The 20131-nt window shown below is 40.2% G+C and overlaps 3 protein-coding genes across 5 annotated transcripts in view; 1 reads left to right on the top strand and 2 right to left on the bottom strand.

Annotated features, from left to right (window-relative positions):
- Positions 1 to 5977, bottom strand: part of LOC106961681 (putative homeodomain transcription factor 2) — a 35141-nt gene extending 29164 nt beyond the window's left edge. Inside the window, exon 1 of one of the 3 annotated variants that reach the window (XM_015055570.1) lies at positions 5768 to 5977. The gene's annotated coding sequence lies outside the window, so the exon portion shown is untranslated. The remainder of the gene's footprint in view (positions 1 to 5767) is intronic. The other 2 variants (XM_015055568.1, XM_015055569.1) reach the window with 2 other exon arrangements.
- A 727-nt stretch (positions 5978 to 6704) lies between these two features.
- Positions 6705 to 8291, top strand: LOC106961682 (transmembrane protein 60-like). Its single transcript, XM_015055571.1, has 3 exons — positions 6705 to 6894; positions 7197 to 7284; positions 7782 to 8291. The coding sequence occupies exons 2-3, from the start codon at positions 7201 to 7203 to the stop codon at positions 8097 to 8099; spliced, it is 402 nt and encodes a 133-aa protein (XP_014911057.1). The 5' UTR covers positions 6705 to 6894; positions 7197 to 7200; the 3' UTR covers positions 8100 to 8291.
- Positions 8292 to 12086: 3795 nt separating this feature from the next.
- Positions 12087 to 20131, bottom strand: part of LOC106961678 (round spermatid basic protein 1-like) — a 42957-nt gene continuing 34912 nt past the window's right edge. The window contains exons 7-9 of the mRNA XM_015055566.1: positions 17157 to 17327; positions 16895 to 17003; positions 12087 to 15895 (exon numbers count right to left, since the gene is read on the bottom strand). Coding sequence (XP_014911052.1) covers positions 14210 to 15895; positions 16895 to 17003; positions 17157 to 17327 — 1966 coding nt within the window. The 3' untranslated portion in view covers positions 12087 to 14209. The remainder of the gene's footprint in view (positions 15896 to 16894; positions 17004 to 17156; positions 17328 to 20131) is intronic.

Raw genomic sequence — 20131 nt, 5'->3', positions numbered from 1 at the left:
TCCATGCTTCAAAATATTTGTGGTGCATGTGGTGTGCCTGAAAGGGAAAATAGGAATGTCATTGCCAGAACTTGCTCCTGAAAGTAAACTAAAGAACTTATTCTTCTGTTTTTCTCCACAGTCATCACTTTTGATCAAAATGACACTTGATCTGCTTACATCGAGTTTACTTTGCGGGATTATGGATTGCTGCAGAAAAAAGTCTTTCATCCTGACAGATTTGTAATTAGATCTTAGGTTGGGTTGGGTGTGACAGACTTAACAGCCGATTTACGCCTCTCACAGCTAAATTAGACTCAAACACATAGCTAAGCAGAAAACTTTCAAGGAACATTTGCAAAATGCGACGATTATTTACTTTTTTCCAGAATTCAAGCATTAAAGGCATGGACTCGGCTTTATTGCATCTCCCGTCTAGAAGTAATATTGTTTTGGATTTGCCAAGCCAGAGTACCAAATTGAATCTGAGAGAATGTGTGGAGGGAGCTAAAGATTAAGGCAAATGCAAATTTGACCCTCATTTCCCACAGTTTCATTTTCTTTAGAGAGATACCAGTGACCAAGTCAGATTTCCAAAAGGCTGCCAAGATGTCCAAACCCAAAATGTTCGATAATATAAAAGGTAAAAAAGATAAATCTGAGCCACTGTGCTGTACTCTCTTCAGCCTTCTTCTTAGCCAATTTAAGTCTCCAACATCTTCTAACTACTTCCACAATGAAGAGTGGAGTCAGGGCTGATCAACTTGAAACTCAAACTAATCCAGTCAAAGGCAGGTTTTGTTGTGAATGTTCACTGACATCTTCTACAACAGCAATACATTATTATTACAATTTTATCAAATTTACAAGGTTTCCCCGAGAAAACTTGCTAACCCAGGTGGTTGGATGCTAGGGCAGCCACTCATCCACCAGCCCGTCGTGTTTTTGAGTTTAAAAAATGTTTAAAGTTGACAGGAAATTTGGAAATATCACTTGATAATTATGTACTATTGAAAGATTGGAAGACTAATACCTGAACACTAACTATAAAGTCTTAAAAAAATGCAAACATTTTAAAAAGATTTAAATATATTGTAAAAGTATAGCCTGGTGGTGTTACTGGGGAAAACCCTGGATTTAATTTTACTAGTCAAATGAACCAAGTAGAAAATGTTGCACTTGTGTCCCATTTGTTAAAGTCACCATATTTGATTTGGAGACGTCCTGGTGGAGACGTGGAGAGCAAATAAAACAAGACTTCTCAGGCTGCAACACAACCAATCAGAATCCACTCCACCGTGGATCAGAGCAACAAGGCCAATAAATCTCACAACTCAGAATGTTTTATGCTTCTGTAAAATATACAATTGCCCTGCAGGCCTCTGTGTTGCCGCTGAAACATAAAATGACACAGCAGTCCTGTGTGTGATGTAAGGATACTGCAGCTGGTGACGTAACAAGCTGCAGTATGGTTATATGGTGAACGGCACAAAACACACCACTTCACAATCATCTGAGACGAGTGAGAGAGAGGCGATACAAGGAGTCCGTATTGAAGTACAACATATGAGCACTAACATTAAGTCAGGCAGTTGCGTCAAACAACACGTCCTGATCCACTGAGAGATTTTGAGCCCTTTGACAAACTGATGCACTGCTATGCTGACAGACAGGTACTACTGAGGACAAATGACTCATATGCTTCTGCTCAAAGATGCAGATTCTTACGACTTGTCTACATAATTTAAATTCTGACAGAAAATGCCTGACCTGAGCTTTAACTCTTTAGGAAGACAAATGTTGACTTTTCCTCTGGTGTTTTACCCAAACTTAGCGATTGAACCCTATTGTTCGGTCTTGGAATGCTAAGTTCCCCAACAGGGCCAGAAAGAAACAACCTGAAAAATCTTGGTTTCAAGATCTCTGTGATCCACTGTATCAGATTAATCCAATTTTTAGGCCGAGAACATGTATACAGAGCAAATAGAGCATGTTTTATACGAAATGTCACATAAGTTTCATAAAATCTTACCAAAAAGTACTCCTTACAAAACTCTCTAAAGGGAAAACAGTCAAATCTGCCAGCTGTAGCTCCAGATCATCTTGAGAACAATTGTTTCTATTAATTTATTCAGGAACAAGATTTTCATGTTAAATTTTGTCTAATGTTATTAATATTTTATATATTTCTTTAATGAGAGAAAAATAATATTTAGGAGCAAAAAAGAGCCATTTTAGATTTAAAAATGTAGGACTTGATGGCAAGTATGATGAATAATTAAATCTCCAGTTGAAGGTGTGAATGACATATGCACTGATGTCCCAAAATGATTAGTGAAGCTGTACCTTTTTTCTTCATTAGTGCCTCTATAGATCAGGTGGTGGAGACATTTCTGTTGACATTGAAATTTACTGTGATAAGATGTTTTCTGCGTCACTAAAATGCACTGTCTGACTTCTGCATCATGGACAGCGCTGATAATGCTGATAATCGCACTAGGTAAAATGTCAGTATTTCAAGTGAGATAACATCTTTCACATGTCAAAAGCGTTTGACATGTTTACAAAAAACAGGTGTTTTGTAAACATTGATTTAGCAAATGGAAACACTCATGTAATAAACATACTGTTAATTAAAAAGCAAAAAGTTGGGATTAAACAGCAGCTAAGCATCTTCCTTGTCTTATCATGGAAGACATTCCTTTGTCAGTATAAAGGAATGGAAGCCACACATGTTACTCTAAAGGCATGTCAATCAGTCCATTGTTAAGTTGCAGTTGAACAGTGTTTGTGCAAACTAGTCATAAAAGTCACATACCAGCTCCAATACATGTTTCCACCAATTAAGACAAACTACATTCTAGAGTTCAAAGAGTGTCAAATGACAATGCTGCATCATCCTGCAGCTAATCATTCCTATAGCAGTCAAAAGTTTTAAAAACAAAGTGTAATCTGCTCAACACGTTCATATTTATTTGACAAACTGTAAATACGTAATACTTTTATTTCTGACATAGACTAATAAAATGATGGCAAATATACCTCCAATATAGAAAGATATTTGACACGCCAGTCTTGCCATACAAGGTGCCCACCTCACTGGTTGTGCCACAATTGGTGGCAACAACCAGAGTTGTTATAATACAGCCAGGTTGTGGAGGTTTTGCACGTAAACGGCTTCTTTAAAGGTCACACACACCTGTAGAAATAAGCAATTATTCAATTAACAATTAGCTTGATTATTTCCATTCTTATGAATATTTTTTGAAGGGCAATTTTGTTTACAGAGACTTCGTAATCATGTTTTTATGGTTTTGGTTGTATGTGGTTTTTATTTCCTTTTATGTATTCTTTTTGTGGTTGTATTTTATTTTGGATATTTGAAAAAGTCTTCAATTCCAGTGTGGAGTGTTCTCTACAAAGTTACAGTTCGTTAGTCTTTGAGAGGATCAACTTGAAATATATTACTTGAAAATGGTTTCAAAATGACTATTATTGTAATAAGTTTTAGTTACAAAGTAGTTACATTTTAGGATATTTCAGCCCACTATACTGGTATTGCTTGTGAAATTCAGCCACTAAAAGAAGTACAACACTGGTAATCTGTGATTTACTTTGGTTATCTTGACTATGTTTGGTGTTAAAATTTGCTTGATGATCTGAAATGTTTAAGTATAATACAACACTAAATTTTCCCAGTCGTGTATGTAAACATAGGCCTAAGCTTCACCTTTGTCTTTTTGTGCTTCTATGGATCTGGTGGTGGGGATATTTCTGCTGACTTACACTCTTTTTGATAAGATATTCTCCGTCTCATACACACCATTCAAAGGAGAAAAATTCACTATTGTGGATAACATCTGAGTTTCCTGTTCTCAAACCGGGCTCATTGTTCACTTAGGATGGAGACACATTCTTCAATTTTAATACAGATTTACATATTTAGAAACTTAACTACTCGTTAATAGACTCCAAACAGATTTTTGTATGAGCCCTAACATACTGGGTAATGCAGTAATAGTATCGCATGATCTATTTTGGTAGTTAAGTACGCCAATCTACCCAATTGCACCAAAAATGGGCTCAAACAATTCAAATGTTTTTCAGTGACTTCAGTTGGGGTTGAGTTGAGTCTATTGTCCCTACATCTTTACCCCTCAAACGTCATGCTGACTTTCCCCATCTAATGGAGAATTTGTTTACCTTGGGGGGGAAAAAAGCTTATTTGCATCTTCAGGTTACAGTTAGATCAATGTTTGCACACAATCCAGTAGCAGAGACACCAACACCCAAAAATACCCCCTGAAAAAAGATCCATATTTTTATCATAAAATGATGAGTCTAAAAAAAATAATACATACTGATCAGATAAAAAAAGAAATAATTAAAGTTACCAGTTATCAGAAACTGCACTTCACAACAGCAGGTACGTACATCTTGTATGCTATTATACGCCTCAACAATACTAAATATAGGTTGGTCCAAGGTTTTCATGTTAAGTGCAAATAAAATGGCTTAACTTGTATCACATAAATATTTACAGCAAGCAAAAAGCTTCAAGAAAATAGAAAAACCAACCACTTCTACAGCTTTAACAATAATTTAACATGTTTAGAAAATTGGATGCAAAACGCAGGACGCATCTTGCTTTCACATTGTTAAAGTCAAAATCTTAGCCTATCACCTGAACATTACAAGTGAAGTTTAGACTCTGCAGATTGCAGTTTTTAGCTGACAGGATTGATACCTGATGCTGTTTATAATCTATCTGCTCTGAGATTCAATGAGTTTTGTGTTCTGAAATGGTTTTATGCATTGGATCCATAAGTTATCGAGCTGTTGTTGCCTTTCTGTGATCTTGAACCCGTCAGGCCATTGCACACAACTGCTGCTCATAAGATATTTTCTCTTTCAAGCATCCACTTCAAAAGGGAGGGATGATTAAGCATAAAATCCCTGCAGATCGGAAGTTTCTGAAATACACAGAGGTACAACCCAGACAAGTTCAAAGTCACTTAAATCCTCTTTTCTTTCCCCTCTATTCTGATGTTTGAACTTGACTTGCTACCTGTGTGCATAGGAAACTGGATAAAGCACTGCCTAATCTACATAAAGTCTTCTTTCCCTCGTAAAGGTTTGTATTTCTTTGTCCGAAAAATAAAATCTAAATATTGTAATTCAACTTCATTTTGTGTCATATCTATAAAGCCTTCTGCATTGTTGATGCAATGGCCAAACTGTATCTTAAAAAGGATGCTGACCCCACTATCCAGGGGAAAACATTGCTTGGTTTACTGAGAGCAAGTACAGTTGACCGAGTAAGAAATATTTAAACCTAGTGAGGCATCCATCTCCTGCACCATGTTGAAAATACACATAACCAGCAACCACAAATGAGCCACACGCATAGTGTTTTTGTATTAAAATTAGATTAGTTCCGCATTAACCCTTTAATGTTTGCTCACCAAAGATATAGCCGAATTTAAACGTTTAGCTTAAAGGGTTAGTAGGGTGATTTTAGTGCCGGAGGAGGGGGAAGGTAGTGTCACTGCGTTTTTCAGAGAAACAAAAGATCGTAACCTTTGTGGCGCTGTAACGGCATGTGAAGCAGCTATTTTTAAAAGCTAATTACCACGTATTGGGGCGCAGAAACTGTTTTCCACCAGTCTTCTTGAGTGCTTTAGCTCAAGCCAAGCTACATAGTTAGCTAAGCCACCGGCGGCAGCCACAAAGAGCCCGCACAGCTGTGCTTAATAATATCTCTGAACGAGCACAAGCTCCGTCTTACCTCCTTTTCACGCCGCAGTTGCTCCAGGTCCACTCCGTCAAACCAATATCTGTGCTATCTGAAGGTGAACTATGGCGCAAAGAGTTAGAGAGCTTTTCCCATTGTCTGGAGGAGATGCTCAGTCCTGCTCGGTGATGTTTGAAACGCTAGCTTTTCCCTTTCTAACGCTCAGTGTCAAAATACTACTTGGAGCATATTACCGTAAAGCTTCGTGAGGACGTGAAGTTACATTTTGATCAACTTACACTTACAATCAGTTTATACAACGAATTGTATAAATTGATTCAAAACAATATTTAAATGAAAAGTACAAATCCTGCTGGTTTTGTTTTCAATAGTTGTATGTAAAATCGGATACAACTATAAACATATAAAGTAGTAAAAAAAGCACTACCGCCCTCTAGTGGACATCTAACCTAACCACAGACTGCGCGCATCTACAAAACCTTTACGGTTTGACGCCAAAATGGCTACACATGTTCTAGATAGGCTACCGTCAGGGCGTTCGACATATTGTGTCTGGCACAGCTGTTTAACTTCGCTTTGAGACCGGGGTTTTAGTATAAAATAAACATTTAAGTTTACATGTAAAAAAAAAATAAACAATGGATCAATTATAAATGTGGAAAATGTGCTCATTTTAGAACTAATCATGACCATTAAAATAAAAATGAACAATATACCAAAGAACTACATTTAACTAACCTAGTTTTGACTGTTTTAAGTTCAGCTAATTTGTTTTGCCAAAAATATTTAAGAGTGGAGGTACAATGACGTTTTCAAATGTACCGAAGCACCACATTTAATTTATTTGCAGCTATAATAACAACCAAATCTACTTGCTTCCAACAAAGATGCAACTCAAAACATGGCGGTGACGTTGACGTACGAAGTTCAACTTCTACTCTTTTATGTCTATGGAACGTACGACCAACGTAAAGGAAACCAATCGTATTCTTGGAGGGGCGGGACAAACCCGAAGATAACGGGACTGTGGTCATTATAGCTGTGGACTATAATAATCTTAATAATGTAATTGATAGGCAGTGATATTATTGTGATGATCTATGTTTGAGGTGCAGAGAGAGACGAGAGGATGCTTGACATAGAGTTGGGAATACACTAATGTAAGTCAACCAGTCGATTAGCACAATGCTATTTGAGCTAGCTGAGAGCAACCCGTTGCTTACAATGAATGAAAAGCTTTAATTGAATACATATAGATTCAGTTTGTACTATATCAAATGAATATATTTTACCAACAAGACTGTAACTGACAGGCTTATTATGGTAACGGCTTTATCCGCTGTTCTTCTTAACTTCATACAATTCTATTACAAGTAATAAGTGATTATCATCATTGATAAAGCAGTAGCTTTTTGCGTGTTTACCATGAATTTATTTTCTCCTCTGATGAATGTCCGCATAGTGAGATGTCTCTGGCCCAGAGGGTGTTGTTGACCTGGGTCTTTACCCTGGTGTTTCTCATCATGCTGGTGCTCAAACTGGATGGGAAGGTATGCTGACCTCTGTTTGTGATCGAACTGTTTTATTGTTTTAATTTTACATTCAACAAATAAAAAATAATAATTGTGGTGTGTATTTGCATTCATTTCCTCTGAGACAATACCTTCTGGTAGAATTACAGCTACAGGTTTTTCACAGCTAGAAATGGTTGCAGTAGACTTTCAGATTGACTCCGATCTAGACTTTGACTAGACCATTCTAGCATTAATATTCTTTTATCTAGACCGGAGCCATCATTGTACTTCTGGTCTTATGTTTAAAGTTGACCAGCTGGATTGCAAACCTCTACCTTTTTCTACTGAGACTAAACATTCACTATTAATACAATAGCTAAATTTGTTTGGACTGGATCTTATTTTAGGGTTAGAGTAAAGGAGCCTGAATACAAATGTGCACAACACTTTTCAGATCTGTACTCATTAATTTTCCATTTATTTCACAATTATTCAATACCTTAATCATGATCATCTCCTCTTCCTCATTCCAGGTGCAATGGAACTGGTTCCTTATCTTTCTCCCAGTCTGGGTCTTCGACGGCATCCTCATCCTCATGCTCACCGTCAAGATGGCGGGGCGATGCAAACTCGGGTACGACCTGCGCAACGGCTCGTCGTCCCTGCGCCTGCGCGCCTGGTACTTGACCGCCATGCTGCTCAAACTGGGCTTCTGCCTGACGCTGTGCGCCAAGCTGGAGAAGCTGGCCGACGTGAAGCTGACATTTGTCTGCATACCGCTGTGGACCATGCTGCTGGGGGCACTGGTGGAGCTGGGGCTGAATATTTGTCCTGAAAGAAGAGAGGCTTGACGCAGTGTTGTCTCAACTCACTTTTTGAGTAGTAAGAGAACGGCCCGGTTATGAAGCTGAAATTGTCTAAAAGAAGCTGCTAGCTGGTCAATCAGTCCCCAGAGCTTCAATTCTTTATTGAACAACAGCTGTTTGTTAATCTACTGTGAAGCCAACACTGAAGAAAATTAAAAACAAAAATTGTCATGGTCAGTATTGTTTTTTTTAGTATTTGAATTGTTTACTTTGTAATTGTTATACTTGAGTTTCATGTGCTTTGGCTGCATTCCTCCACACTCGTTTCATTCCACAGCTGGCATATTGGGAGTTAGCTTAGCTGCTAGCACTCACCATCCCTGTTATTCATCCTCTGGCTGCTCCTTGATTTCTACAAGCTCCTTTTTCTACTCTATAAGTAGTAACGCGTCTCATAAACTGTCACTCTCTTTGCATGCAGAGTAGATCCAAATGGAACCCTTTCTACCAGCAGTTTATTTCTGGATTGGCTCTCAGTCTAAATTCATTCTTGTACCACTAATGTTTATTTTGTGCCAACAATTGCTCCAAACACTTGTTTTCAGTATTTTTTTTTTGTTGCACTTTATTAAAAAAAATGAAAAGAAAACACTGTTTAAGACTATATGCATGCGTTGTAATTAATAAATGACTGATTTCTAGTTTAGTTGTTTTTTTGGTTACAGTTCATATTCATACTGAAGAGTTTGCAAATATAGGAGGCTCACTTATTAGGAGATAATAAAGCTGTTGGGGGAAATCTAAACAAGACACAATCTGAAATAGCCTGAGGAGGAGGAGGCACACCGCCAGAAGAGTGGCTGCCCTTTAAAGGAAACTTCAGCTCATCTGACGTGCAGCCAACACACCACGCATGCAAAAGTTTGTCCAATATTACACTTAATGATTAATAACTCGACAGAAGGATAATAACAGCAGCAGGAAATGATTCTCCGCAGGAATCTGAGAAGCAGGGAGAAAATTTAGCTTTGAGGTGAATTTGAGCCAAAGCAAACCAGCACTGAATTATGTAGCCACAGCATTAGAGAGTGTGTGTGTGTGTGTGTGTGTGTGTGTGTGTGTGTGTGTGTGTGTGTGTGTGTGTGTGTGTGTGTGTTGTCTGCCTGAATCACAGTGGTGGTCTTCGTGATGCAGACTGCAGGCGGCGGGTGGTTGCATAACAGCTGTAAAGAACATACAGGCAGGTAAACAAAACACACACAGGAGAAAAATAACTACAAAGCAGAGAAAAAAAAATCTACTTGTATTTGTTAACATTATTTTCTCTAAAAAGTTAAGTTGCCTGTTATATAGCTTCTATTCATGAATCTTTAACACAAATATGAACAGAACATTACATTCTCGACAGAACTACTGCTGCCATTAATTTTCAGTACTTTTGTTTTTATTTCTACGTCTGGTTCAGTTATTAATTCCGTCTTTTTCCTGAACAAAGCCAATGACAGACCTGTCAACTGCATTTCTGTTCCATAGAAAGTAAAAAATGTTATTTCTCTTAGAACTGGACTATTTGTGATCACTTGTTCTAAACTCACATTAGTCGTTCACTGTTCCATTAACTCTGTGTGAACTGACACCAGCTGGTTTATGTGGTAATATTTTGTAAGCTTTGTGGAGTTTCATATGACCTTTGCTTTTGTTAACAGTCTTATTAACAGAGAAGGGCGATATGTTCAAGGTCTTCTACTATCAGTCTGTCTTTTGCATTTAGCTTTTGTGTCACATTCCAGTGACGCTGGCAGGTCTACGGTATTAGCATGTAGCTAAGTCCAGAAGATAAATATGTAATTTACTTTGCTCATGTAATCAGACTAAATGCATCATTTTGTTATGATTTGAACTAAAATAGGATTTAATTGTATAAGAATTTTAACTTTTTTTTTTTTTTAAATTGTCTTAAGGTGATGTTGAAGAGATATTTTTGGGAAATATCTCTGGCTCAATCTTCTTACGGATCCCAGGTTCTCCCGGCGGACCGCGTGTAGCCACACAGAAAACAACAATGAGTGTTGACGTCACAGAATTGCAGAGTTTAATCCAATAGAAGACAACGTATGAAATTACAACAGAAACTGCAGAACAACAGAGACATTTTACCTCTTTTACCTGATGGAAAAGAAGAAGGAAAGAAAGAAAAGCAAAGACGTCTTTGGAGAATTGCAAGAGCAAATCTAGTTTGTTCCTCACGTGCACAAATTTTTATAGTAAAGGCGTATTCTTGTCTTTCAATTTATTCAAATAAGGTGTATCTTTGCTCATCCAACCAGGAGCTATCTCTGACCCTCTCTAAAGTTAGAAACTCCCTGCAATTTGTTTCCAAGATCAAAAGCCACTTGTCCCCTTTGTCTGAACAGAGTGGAAGCAGAGACTCTCCTGTACTGGCCTGGACTCCTGCTGTTTTATGGCTTTTCACAGATGAGTGTGAAAAGCTGGAACTTCTCCTGATTGTTTCCCAGACAGACAAAAGGCACTTTCAAAAAGATCTTAGCAAACAATCTGCTGCAACTACAGATAAAATAAAGGTCAATAGGGCAGAATAAGTTATTAATCTGAAAACTATAATTAGGGTATTTCAATCAAGACATGTTAAGTTTTAAAACTAGCATATTCTAAATTTATTTTCTTAACAATGACAAATGAGGATTTCAAACGAGAGAACAGAAACATACAAACGATTTTCATACTTTGAACCTTTTATTAGCTAGGTTCATATTTAAAGTAGAAACCACACTACAAGTTTTTTTTTCCTCTTTACAAAAACCTCTTATGTACACTACAGTGCTGACAGTTGAAATAACTAAAATGAAAAAAACAAACAAAAAAACAAAACAAAACAATCGTTGATATAAATAAATCCTGTGAAAACAATGCTAGCCCCTGAGGACATCTGTTTTCAACCAGAGGTTTTGTTACAATTGTACAAAAAAAAAGAAGATCCTGACATGTTTCTGTAACATTTAAACCCAAAAAGCACAAAACGAGCTGCAGAGCGCCTTAAGACTGTTGATCGTGCTTCATTATCAAACTTTATCTCCCCAGAGATACACAGAGTAAGGTCGCTCAAATTGGGTCGTTTGAGGCAGGAAAGAAAAAAGAAAAGAAAAAAAAAAAAAGCTGAGGCGTCATTCTTACATTTATCTGGATTTCGCAGGCTTGTGGCAATATTTAGGAAGAACAATTCAAAGCCTTCTTTGAGGTTGGCGTCCTTCTAAGTCTTCCCCATTTGAAACGTAGATATTTAGAGGCTTTTCGGCGGATGTGGGAACCCAATTTAAGGCGGTGCTCTCGTACTTCAGAGAGAACTTCAACTGCGACTCATAAAACGGATGAAACTCCCTGCACCGAGCGCCTCTGGACCACTGAGGAGTTCACAGTTAAGTACAGGCACTGGGGAAATGTCGAGGGCTACATTAGCTAGTGGACTGCACTCTAATCTAGACAATGAAAATAATTTAAGAAAAGACACTGGTGACAAAAAAAAAAAAAGTTGCTGTCATTGTTAAACTTCCGCAGATGTAGACGGCACACAAGTCCCTCCAGTCTCTGGTTGATAAATAAAAAATCTGAACAATGTGGCAAAACTGGACTGGTAAACCGATAAATAACGCTTTGGGGATGAGCTCCAGACAGTTCTGTTAAGTGTCAATAACAAATAAATAAATAAAAATAAAAAAGGACTGAATACAGTTTACATTTCAGTCTGGGAAGAACCTGAAATATCCGTTAATTCATAAAAATCCAGAACTATCCGGAAATAAATGTGATTAGTAAGCAAGTGTTGCACATATGGGAACTCTCCAGGCACGGACCGGCATCGATTCTTCCTACTGTCGCAAAGACATCATGTTTTTTTTTTCTTCAGTTTTGTTTATTTTGTAATTCCGAATGATTCCCGGAGAAATGTAGATAGATTTCTCCTGGAATCATTCGGAATTACCTTGTGACCGAGGCAGTGTGCAGCAACAGGTGAGGGAGGGGCAGCAGTGTATAACCATGTTCCATACAGCCAGAAAAGAAATTCCTCAAACCATAAAAATCACAATATTGGTGAATATTAATGCAGCCGTTTAATCCTCGGTTATACTCTTTTAACCGGCCCGTGCCTCGGTTTGACCTCCCACGTCTTTGTATTGCTCTTTGAATCCAGAAGTTTAAATGTTCAACAGGAGAAGCATATCTGCAAAAACCTCAGTCAGAACGTTTATCGGCTGCGTGAAACCAGAAATCTAGCAGTAAAACCATTAAAGCGAGCTGTTTTTTGTTTTTTTTTTTCCGATGGAAGTGTTTTCCTGAGACCGTCTTGGCTGCGGCTGAACCAACTCCTCAACAAAAACTCATCTAAACAGCCAGAAGACATTAAAAATGACATTAGCGCTCTGCCACTGAAGGCAAACGGACTGACTTTCAATTCGCACGGAGCCTGCAGTTGAGTCCATAACATTCCTTTTTTTTTTTTTTTAGCCAATGAAACATTTGAAAAGTTTAGAATCGTCTATTAATTGCACTCCTCATTATTATGTTCCATTGTCCACTTAAAAACATGAGTAAAAAGACAGACACAGGTTTCTGTTTGATATTTAGCGGGTTATTGCTCTAAACACAACATGGCGGAAAAGCCCAGCCAGTATCTGCGTCGACTTGTACTGATAAATACAGAGGACGCAGTGATGCAGTATCGTATCAATACACAACTGAATTAAATAAACCCCCCGAAAATGGAAGCTTTAGCTGCAAGTTTCATTTTAAAAAACAGTTTAAAAAGCTCTTTTAAATAAATAAGTTTTCTTCCTATGTCTGACGGTGGGTTCTGTCGGCTCCGAAGGGACGAGAACAGAACCGGACAACACACCTGCACACCAGAGGCCTCGTTTGAGCCCACGACCTTGCATCATTCGGGGGTTAAAAACAGGTGCGCCCTTCACTTTCTAAAAGCAACAGCTTCCTGCAAATGAAATGAAATGCAAAACGGTTTAATACTTCAAGCCTCAGTAAAAATCTGAGCCAGTTTAGTGCGGCGGGGCGGGCTGACACGATGCCTTGCATGAGGATTGGCACCCACAAAATGAAAAGTCGTAAACCTCAGCGCAATCTAATGTGATTTTAAAGATTTTTTTTTTTTTTAAACACAAAGTAGTGCATGATTGTGAAATGGGAAAAAAATGTCTGTTCTTAAAGGGTTTTTGTCTGCAACCGTTGGCTCTGAAGCCACCACCGGCTGTTTGGAGTCTTAGAAACTTTGACTAAAAATGATTAAAGAGCAGAAATCCAAGTTTGAGCTATTTTTCAGTTTCATTTCCACAACAGAATGAAACTTAAGTACCTGTCATTTTTATATTTTTCTTATTTTCAGGCTGGGAACTATGCAAATATCAACATCCAATATAAAAAAAATAGCCATGATATTTTTGAAAATAAGTCTTGTTTTCCTTTGTGATAAAAAAAAAAAACACCTAAAAATAGGAGTAAAATGTTTGCTCTTTAAAAAATTACTTAAAGCGGGTAATTATAAAAATTGTAAGATATCTTTTTTCAAAAGGTAAGGTCATACTTGTAAATCCAGATCTGTTTTATTTAGCTGGACTGAGGGGAACAATGGCTCTTTGGATGGTAAAAGTTGCAGACTCCCGGGATGAACTCCTAATCCCCCACTGTAGGACACGGTGGAGGCAGCAGCATGATGTGGGAATACTTTTCTTCATGAACAAACTCAAGAAGCCTTCCAGACGTAATTGCAGCAAAAGGTGGCCTTAAAAAGTTTTAAAACTGTGTAGCATTTTTCCTTCCATTTCTAGATTACAAACATCTGGTCCATCCTATAACATCCTGATAAAAATGCACTGAAGTTTACGGTTGAACGGTGACAAAATGAGAAGTTAAGGGTATAAATTCTTATGAAAGGCACCGTGTTTTAGTCCCACTCTGCTCAATAACAAAAAAAACAAACAAACAAACAAAACTTTACTTCCTCCCACCTCACTTCCTTTGTACAGCTTTACAACAGCACAACCAAAACAAAGCCTCCTACATATACAGTTATTTAAATTTACCATCGGTATGTACAAATACTCCTATATAAAATCTGTTTCTGCTCGATGTCATGCCTCGGGGGGAGAGGGGAAGATGGAAGGGGAGGACTGAGGCAAGGGGGGAGGCGGCGGGAAAGGGGGAGGGGGCGGAGGCGGCGTGGAGGACGGGGGAGGCGGGGGGTGAGGGGAGGTAAACGACTGCGACATAAGCAGCTGGGGATGCACCGATGCTGAGGTTTGGTACTGTGGCTGCAGTGGGTAAGAAGTGGGTGGCTGCGGGAGGAAGGACTGATGAGGGAGGAAGGGGTGAGAGGGGAAGCCGGGGTGCTGTGGGGGGAAGAAGGGCTTGGCGAACTGGTGATGGTAGGAGAAATGAGGCGAGAGAGACTGGGAGCTGGTGAGGGGGGCGTTTGGCTGAGAGGGGGAGGAGGAGGGAGGGCCCATGAAGTAAGGCTGAGACTGTGTGGTGAGGCTGGGCGGGTGGGGGGGGTGCAGGTGGCCCAGGTGAACCGAATGGGGTGGCGCCGCCTGACTGAGGAAGGAGTTCAGAGGGCGGTGCTCATGGGGACTGGAGACGGGCGTCTGGGGGAGGATGTGAGGCTGAAGGTGGGAGTGTGGGGGGAGCAGAGGAGGAAAAGGAGGGGGGAGCATCTGCGGGAGGTGCTGGGGGGGGTACTGCTGCATGTACACCCCTCCCCGGGTCATGTCTGGCGCCAGTCGCTGCTGCACATCAACACAAGTCCTGGAGTCGGGATCCGAGCCGCGAGTCCTCGTCTCCGAATCGGAGGCGGTTTGCGTCCGTGTGTCCGCCGCCGGGCGGGTCCAACGCTCGGCCGGGGCGGAGCAAGTCTGTACGTCGGACGGCGCCGGAGTCCGGGTGGAGTCCTTTGTGCGGGAATCGTCCGGCTGCTCCGAATGGGAAGACGAATGCAGCTGGAGGGAAGAGGAAACTCTTGAAGGAGGAAGAGTTTTCACGAGAGCCTCTGCTGCAGACGTGGGACTCGTCAGAGAGGGAGAGGAAGCCGACGGAGACGGGGAGGTAGAAGACACAGTGTGCGAGGAAGTGAAGGCGGCTCCTGCTGGAGGCGAGGACGACGCGCTGGCGGAAGACTTGGAGCAACCGGGGGGCTTCTGAGATGAGGAGGAGGCCGCCGTCCTGCTGCCAGGTGGACTGTGGAGGTGAGGCTTAGCTGAGGCTTTGGACTTCATGTCCTTATGAGGAGAAGCAGGGGGAGGGAGATGAAGAGGAGAGGGCGATTTATTCTTGCAGGGAGGAGAAGTCGGAGCTTCTGTCTTCATCTTTTCAGGAGGAGAAACCCGGTGAGGTTCTTCTTTCCTTCGCATCGCCTCCTCTTCGTCTCTGCTGGCATCTGAGATGTCGTCCGAGGGTTGAGGCGACAGAAGACGATCATCGCCTTCTTCCTTTTTGTCAGTGTGCGACGTCCATTTGTCTGCCACAGCCACCTCCTCTTCTTCCCCCTTTATCCTCTCCTTCTTCTCTCCACCCTGCTCCTCAGCCAGAATCAATGTCTCCTCCTCCTTCACCGTAGCCTTCTCCTTCACCTCCTCCTCCTGGTGGTACTGCTGCAGGCGTATGTGCCACGCCAGGCTGCAGACGGCTGAGACCGTCTTGAACTGGTGGACCACATTGCGGGGGATGAAGTAGATGTCGTCGTGGCAAAGCTGGATGCGGGCGTAGCGGATGCCCTCCCGCCGAAGCTGGTTCAGCTTGGCATCGTCCACCCACTGGACGCACTGCGGAGAGAGGACGAAGAGGACGGTTACACCCAGGGCGTTAAAGAGCTGCAGTCGAAGCAGACACAAAATCGCTCAATGCAAAACGAGGAGTAAAATGTAACTTAATCAGCAGCTGTTTGTTTAAAATGTTTCAGTTTTACCTAGTCTTTGTTATTGTTCCTTACATGTTGCTCTGGCTTTTTTCGTAACCTCCTGGATTTTTTTTTTTAACTCTCCTGGAATAATTTAGGTTATTTCTTGCTTCTAATCATCTAGCAGTGATCAAGTGTTTGTGTTTACGTGTGGTAAATCAGTTCAATTATGACTTAACAAGGTTATATTTACACATTCGGCCAGGTTGGTTTCCTGTCAAACTGAAGAAATGATCATTTAAAAACAGCTTTTTGTATTCAATAGATTATGTTGGATATTAAATTGAGTTGAATGATCTGAAACAATTTAAATGTGACATTAAAGCAAGAACAGAATAAAACTGTAAGATGGCAACATGTTCGGTTTTACAATAAGGTATAAAACCAAACGTGCATTTCAACAAAACTGAAAGAAATGAGTTGCATTTTGTTTGAAGACGAGTTGCTTTTCTTGAACTCTTTTTTTTTTTTCTTGTAATGGTTTCTGAAGCCTTTTCATTTTTGAAGGCTTGTTTTGTTTCGCCTTTTTCTGCACAAGTCATTGAAGTTTAGTGAGCTTTTTAGGAAAAATACAACGCATCTGGAAAGCCACAAATCAAAGCAACAACCATCTGGTTGTGTCTGATATCAACTTTCCATCTCATTCAGTCTTTTTTTTTTTTTTTTTTTAAACCACTGACCAATGTGAATACGAAAGTCTCCTTATGGTATCAAAACGGAGATGAGGACACTTTTTTCCACCAGATGGCAGTGTTGATCCTCTGTTTGACTTGAGCATCATTAACGCTGCAGTGTTCTGCGTCTAGCTGGAGATGCTGCTGCGCCGCGTGCGGTTATTTGTTTGCGGTTGTGTGTAAATGAACACCTGAGACAGCGGCGGTTCGTACAAGTCCAACTGCAGCCTCTGAACGACGTAAGGGAAATCCCCAGCATGGAAACAAACAACGTCTTTGGTGACACGAGGCGGCTCCGACCTGAAAATAAGGCAGAGAGGGTAGGTGGAGGAAAACTGAGCGATTACACTCCATCTGTCACGGAGTGAGTTGTGTAAACATTGAGCGTGTGTCACCTCTGGGCAAACTGCCATTAAAGGTGCATTTTTTTATTTTTATTTATTTTTCCTCTACCTTTCTACGGTGCAGACAGCCTTCAGCACTCCCACGGCCGCCGTGGTCTGACGCTCGAAGCCCTGGCCGATGTGGTCGGCGTGGGCACGGGTCCGGTCCTCGAACAGAACCTCTCTGGGCTCGCTGGTCCGGGGCATGGACTGGAGCAGATTCTTCACCTCGTTAGTGGAGCTGAGAAAGAAAGAAAAAAAATACAAACACTGTTTTAGGTGCAAATAAAAGGTAAAAGTGACTAAAGGTGAGTGGGGTGATCTTTGCTGTCTGCTATTTTAAAACAACAAAAAATAAAAATTTCCAGGCGATAGAGGAAACACAGATGCAGTGTAGGTCTGGCAGTAGGGTGGTAAATGAGTGTCAGTGTGTTTGATTTTAAACAGTGTGAAATACGATCATAAATAATGCATTATTGATTAATATGTCTTGATTTATATCTTGAGGGTCCATAAATTAAATACAAAACGCCAGACCTAAAGTCTATTAAATGTTGGGTGTGATATTATAAGAACAAAGATAAATGAATGTAATAGGAAGAAAGAAAAACATTTTTGAAAAAAGATAAAGGGTAATGCATCCTCTTAGTGAATGAAAATAAACAATAAAATCACTTAATAGAGTAAGAAGAGGGGACCAGTAGTATAATCTGCTTCACTTTTAACATTGACATTACAAATAAGGTAAGGCGCAAGAAATGCAGAATATGTACAGTATGTTTACACTGGATTTCGCAGCATACGCCCCGAGAACCTGAGGAGTAAAAGCAGAGAAACGAGCCGTACCGCCCGAACAATAGAAGTACTGCAGTCAGCTCCCTGCTAGATCAGTGACTCACACCAGAGCTGCGTTCAGGTTCAAACGGGAGGCTGAACACGCGTGCAGGAAATCTGCGAGAATCCTTCAAGAGCACAACACACGGCGCACGCATACGCACGGACCGAAGAACAGCCAGACTATCCGCGCTGTGCTCATTCATTCAGAGATAAGAAGAAAGATGCATGAGCTGGTGGAGAACGGCGGAGGGGGGGGGGGAAGAGAGAAAAAAACTGAGATGGAGGAAAATATTGCAGAGGGGCAGATGAAGGCGAACACACACAGCTCTGAGTGTGTGTGTGTGTGTGTGTGTGTGTGTGTGTGTGGATGTGCGCGTGCGTGTGTGCGTGCTGACTGCAGCCTGACAGTAATAAATGTAAAAGCAGAAAAGCTGATAAGGGAAGCAGCCGGGAAGGACTGCAGAGAGAGAAAAAAAAAAAAAAAAAAACAACATTGAATGTGGATCCTAAAATACCCTCTGCATGTGAGGTCCTGTTTTTTTGTTTCCATGCATGGGAGTGTGTTCCCCGTCAAGATGCGTTTATGTATATTTATGGCCAGATAACGTGGGGATCAAGGGAAGAGAGGAGTACGTGAGGTACAACCATGAGCGCTGTAACAGTATGGAGATGATGATGAAGAGGAGGAAGAGGCGAGGGGGGTAAAAGAATCACAAGATGATAAGAAATATAGCAGGAATGAGCAAGAAAGGGAGTTGGATTCTTTATGTATCCCATTTTATTCCCAACAAATTTATTAGCTGAGAAAAACAAATCTGATTGTATTTTTGTTAAGCATTACTGGTATGCAACACTACTTTTGTCCTGATTGTGTTTTATTTAATAAAATGAAGCTATAGCAGAGCAGAAAACAGAGAGTGAGCATATACTGTTCAAAAACGCGCGATTGTTTACATTCTAGCGTGGGCCGAAGAATCCTCGTTATCTCTCCCACCTGCTGGTTTCACTTTTCATTTGGTCTAAAAGGAAGATTTCAAAGTTCAGCATTCATATAAATACCAAAAAAAAAAGAAGTAAAATGCTGCTTTCTTTCACTGATATAAACTGAGGAAAATGTTACCAGTTACAACTGTTACCGTGGTGTAATTTCTGCTAATTAGCATTAGAGTGTTAAAAGGAATGAAACGAGTTAAAGTTCATTTATGTCAATAACATCATCAGGCGGAAGGCAGTAAAAGTAAATTAAGGCTCATTTAGCCATCAATTACAACAGCCTTCAGGCTAAATATACTTTGGGCTTGATCAAAAATGTGCATGTATAAAATCCACTGCAGTTAAAGTCAACAGAAAATAAAAGATCAGACCATTTTAAACTTATGACTGAATTAAAATGTTAAATAAATCCAACCAATTGGAACTCTTTTGCAATTTCCCTCCATGTCTGTCCATCCAACAACTCCTGGTAAAACAATTAGTATCTACACATTAGCTTTATATCCAGTAATTTATTTCTGCCCTGGTAAATAAAGTTTAAATGGAGAGAAAAACCACTCTTGTTCCTGGAAAAGTTTCCCGTTACAGAAAACATCCATCAGGTTTATTAGACAAGTTTTGTTAACAATATCTTTACAATCCAGGTGTATACTGGAGAAAATGCAAAATTCATTCTACCGTTTTTATATGTTGTTATTTTATCTTCAGTTATCTGCACATTCTCACCGGCACGGTCTTATTCTGAAACGTTATACTTAAACATAGGTATTTTGACAATGCTGTAATAATATTAATATTGAAAAAGACTGCGGCTGCCGTTGCCGTCCAATAATGCAGTCGGGACGCCCCTTCGCTGAAAGCTGAGGTATTTGGGTTTATTTTCAAAGTGCATCACTATAATCAACTCAGATTCTCAGACAGAGAGTCTCAGCGCTGTCAAGAATGCTCCAAGTCTTGACCTTTTCACCGAAACCACCAACCAAACAGCACGAAGCCCCACGAAGCGATGCAGGCACTTCCTTCAAAACGTCTAGAGAAACCGCAGCCAAGGACCAACTGCGAACACGAGCACGTCTACATCTTTCTCTGCACCGCACCGCTTTCCAATATTACTTTCTTTTCTAAAACCGTTTTTTTTTTTTTTTTTTTTTTATTTTTTTTTTTCACAACTTCCATACCGATGACTTTTTTTTTTTTTGAGTTTCAGCATGTACT

The sequence above is a fragment of the Poecilia latipinna genome, unplaced genomic scaffold, assembly GCF_001443285.1.
Source record: "Poecilia latipinna isolate Pla-1442-1.1 unplaced genomic scaffold, P_latipinna-1.0 Scaffold1322, whole genome shotgun sequence".
In the NCBI taxonomy this organism is placed as follows: Eukaryota; Metazoa; Chordata; class Actinopteri; order Cyprinodontiformes; family Poeciliidae; genus Poecilia; species Poecilia latipinna.
Note: the sequence above shows the minus strand (reverse complement) of the source record. Positions and strands in the feature narration are given on the sequence as shown.

Excerpts from the sequence above, each read along its gene's own strand:
- LOC106961682 (XM_015055571.1), top strand. The coding sequence starts at position 7,201 with ATGTCTCTGGCCCAGAGGGTGTTGTTGACCTGGGTCTTTACCCTGGTG. Across the intron at positions 7,285-7,781 it reads TGCTCAAACTGGATGGGAAG|GTGCAATGGAACTGGTTCCT; the intron begins GTATGCTGACCT and ends TCCTCATTCCAG.